Below are 3305 nucleotides of genomic sequence, written 5' to 3' on the forward strand. Positions count from 1 at the left end.
ATATCGTTTTTGGTAAAAAGCTTCAGCGCTTGTATGTAGAATATAACATTCACTGTTGCTTTGCATCTTTTCACTGTCTAGACTGGCTCCATTCATTTGGCAGTATGCACTCAAATATTGAGTGTACTTTGATGAAGTCATTAAATAGTTTGATGACTTATTACATTTTAATAGGGTAACTAGTAATCTGTAACCTATTACATTTCAAAAGTAACCCCTCCACCCCAGGTGCTCAGCCATCCATGTAGACAGCATGTTGTGTATGGCAGAACAATTCCAGTCCCATTTAGTCCTTTAGGATATAGGAGTCACCTTTGTCCAGCAAGAGTTTGTGCACTCCCATGAAAACAGAGCCCATTGATTGTTGTGAAGTTTGTAGAATAACCCAGGACGCTGTTTAAAGGTACAGAAAAGGAAAATGTTTGTATTTAATGTGTTGCACCAGCCTGACAACAAGACATGGTCCCATCCTCTTCTTGCGCTCATGCTGGTATTTCCCTGCCCTCAGATTGTAGCTTACAGACTCCCATCAGCTCTCCACTGTCCCAGTATCCACAGTCCTACACCAAGCCCCAGCTTGAGCCTGAGGCAGTGTCTTCTGCCAGCCACATGAGCTGGTCTACGGTTAGTGCTCTCTATATTTGTATGATTTGAGGCTTTAACACACATAGTGTAGGCAGCAATACTGATTAATGGCAGCATCAGTGTGAATATGAATATGAATGTGTTGCGGGTGTACAGTTATGCTATTTGTGATCAGCAGTGCAACAGAAATGTGTTTGTTATTCCAATGGGTTGACACTTTTTTCTGGGTCTTCCTCTGTAGGTGGTCCCATCCTCCATCCTCTCGTCCCTGTCCCTCTGTGTGACCTCAATGGCCTCTCACCTGCCGACCAATGGCCACCGGGCGGGAGAGGAGGTCAGACCCTGTGTGAGCTCCCAGATGCTGATGAACCAGCCCATGAGCCACACAAACACTCAGGTAGATGCACTTCTGTCACTTTACTGCTATGATGATGCTCACCACGGCTGGGTTGAGATCAGGTGCCTAGCTCCTCTAACAGAGAAAGAGGCAGTGAGATGGGGGTTTTGCACGCTGTTCATCAGGTAGTGGTGTAAGCTCGACAGTGTGCAAAACGAGTTATGGATTCCAGTTTTGGAAAAGACTGCACTTAATTAAAATGAATGATCACATAGTGGAAGTCAAGTTGTAATTCCATTGTCTGTCCTGTTTTGACTTCACAATCATTTCTCTTAGAGATAAATAGGCTGGGTTGGCTGATTGGTTATGATTTGCAGCATCATTTTGGGCGTAATGTGTGTGTGTGTGTGTGTGTATGTATAGTATGTGTGTGTGTGTGTGTGTGTGTGTGTGTGTGTGTGTGTGTGTGTGTGTGTGTGTGTGTGTGTGTATAGTATGTGTGTGTGTGTGTGTGTGTGTGTGTGTGTGTGTGTGTGTGTGTATGTATAGTATGTGTGTGTGTGTGTGTGTGTGTGTGTGTGTGTGTGTGTGTCTGTATATGTGTATAGTGAATGTAACAGTGATTTTAAAGATGTTATAAGTTATTAGCCATTTCTGCCAGACATTGTCTCCTTTTTTCTGAATGAGGAATGTGTTGCATTGCAATAAATGGCCGTGAGGGATTCCTGTTTCTTCGATTGGTTGATACAGCTAGCCTATGTTGAGATTTTGATTGGTTGATACAGCTAACCTATGTTGAGATTTTGATTGGTTGATACAGCTAGCCTATGCTGAGATTATCGTTTCAGATATCAGGGCTCAGACCCCAAGGATAAGTTCTCTGGGCATCTGTTTGCTCGCTGTGGTAGTTCACACATTCCAAAATAGTATCTCAGCAGCTTCCGAGAAGTGTAGTGCACCTCCAAGGAGCTGTCAATCGAATCTGACCCCTTAGTGCCTGGAGGGCTTAAATACTAGATGTGAGTAAACTGACTTGTGAGGAAACTGATCTCTTCTCTCCAAACTACTTCTCTCGTCCCTCTCCAAGAATGTGAGCCCCCAGGTCTACACAGGAACTCCTTTCCAGAGCATGCTGCAGGTCTGGAGGGAACTGGGCGGGTTCGACTGGGACGGGGCGGCCGACGCCGCCCTCTGCTACACACCTCCGCCCATGCTGAACCCCCACCGGCGTGGGACGGGCCTGTTCTGCAGCCTAGCTGTGGCCAACAGGGATCGGAGCGCAGAGGATGGGGAGAGAGCCTTAATTCACAGGTAGGAGAAACAGAGGAATGAATGAATCGATGATATTCGTTTGATATTACAGTCCCTTGATCTATGGTTAGTTGATGCGTTAGTCAACAGGAATAAACTCAAGGGGAGAACATGCAGCATGGTCTGTAAGAGGAGAGAGTGCGTGGGAGGACTGAATAGAAGTTATCGAAAAAACAGTACTGAATGTGCTCATAAACACTAGACTTGTAAACTAACTTGTAGACTTACTAAAACTAAACTACTAGAAACTAAAATGTCCAGACACAAGGGCATAATTTGCCATTTGTGCATAACACTCGGTTTTTTTTACACTGAAGGGTAACTTGTACTTCTTGTGAAAGCCGACTGTTTTTTTTCTTGAAAGCATTGCTGCTAATTGCACCCCTGAGAATAAACAAACGATGAGCCATGCTTAATGTTATTATTTAATGCTAAGGTGTGAGGTGTGTTCATCAAATGAAACTTCACTCTCACAGGGTGTCACTACCTCTTTACCACTCACTACCACTCAACTGTAATTATGTGAAACCTCTCTCACTTTCTCTTCTCTTTCTCTCTGTCTTTCTCTCTCTCTCTCTCTCTCTCTCTCTCTCTCTCTCTCTCTCTCTCAGGGGCATAAACATTGGCCCAGGGTTCCAAGCTGAGCTGCCCAGTTTGTTGACAGGGGACGTTAAGGAGGATGATGATGAGGAGGAGTTATACACAGATGAACCTCTCCCAGAGCAGTTTCTATGGAAACCATGGGAGGACCTGGATAATGACACCACACTTCAGGAACAAGGCAGGGACTATACGGGTCACAAGCAATGCACATTGTCATGACATGTATTGCTAGCCTTTTTGCAGATTAAAATGACTTTACATAACACATGTAATCCTCTTTCAGTTGAGAGGGTGTTGGAGCTGTGCAGTTCCAGAGCGATACCAGGAGGGGGCACCAACGTGGAGCTTGCTCTGCACTGCCTACACCACTGCCAGGGTGACATAATGGTTAGTTTGATTTCTCACTCTACATTTGCTCCATTTACCAGCATAGCAACATATAACTGCCTAATGGCACAACTACTCCTGC

The 3305-nt window shown here is 44.9% G+C and overlaps 1 protein-coding gene across 1 annotated transcript in view; it reads left to right on the plus strand.

The window, feature by feature from the left end:
- The first annotated feature begins 826 nt into the window (after positions 1–826).
- Positions 827–3305, plus strand: part of si:dkey-19b23.10 (transcriptional-regulating factor 1) — a 7897-nt gene continuing 5418 nt past the window's right edge. Inside the window, exons 1-4 of the mRNA XM_031585376.2 lie at positions 827–982; positions 2010–2233; positions 2845–3014; positions 3120–3223. Of these exons, the coding sequence (XP_031441236.2) occupies positions 875–982; positions 2010–2233; positions 2845–3014; positions 3120–3223 (606 nt within the window). The 5' untranslated portion in view covers positions 827–874. The remainder of the gene's footprint in view (positions 983–2009; positions 2234–2844; positions 3015–3119; positions 3224–3305) is intronic.

The sequence above is a fragment of the Clupea harengus genome, chromosome 18 (assembly GCF_900700415.2).
Source record: "Clupea harengus chromosome 18, Ch_v2.0.2, whole genome shotgun sequence".
In the NCBI taxonomy this organism is placed as follows: Eukaryota; Metazoa; Chordata; class Actinopteri; order Clupeiformes; family Clupeidae; genus Clupea; species Clupea harengus.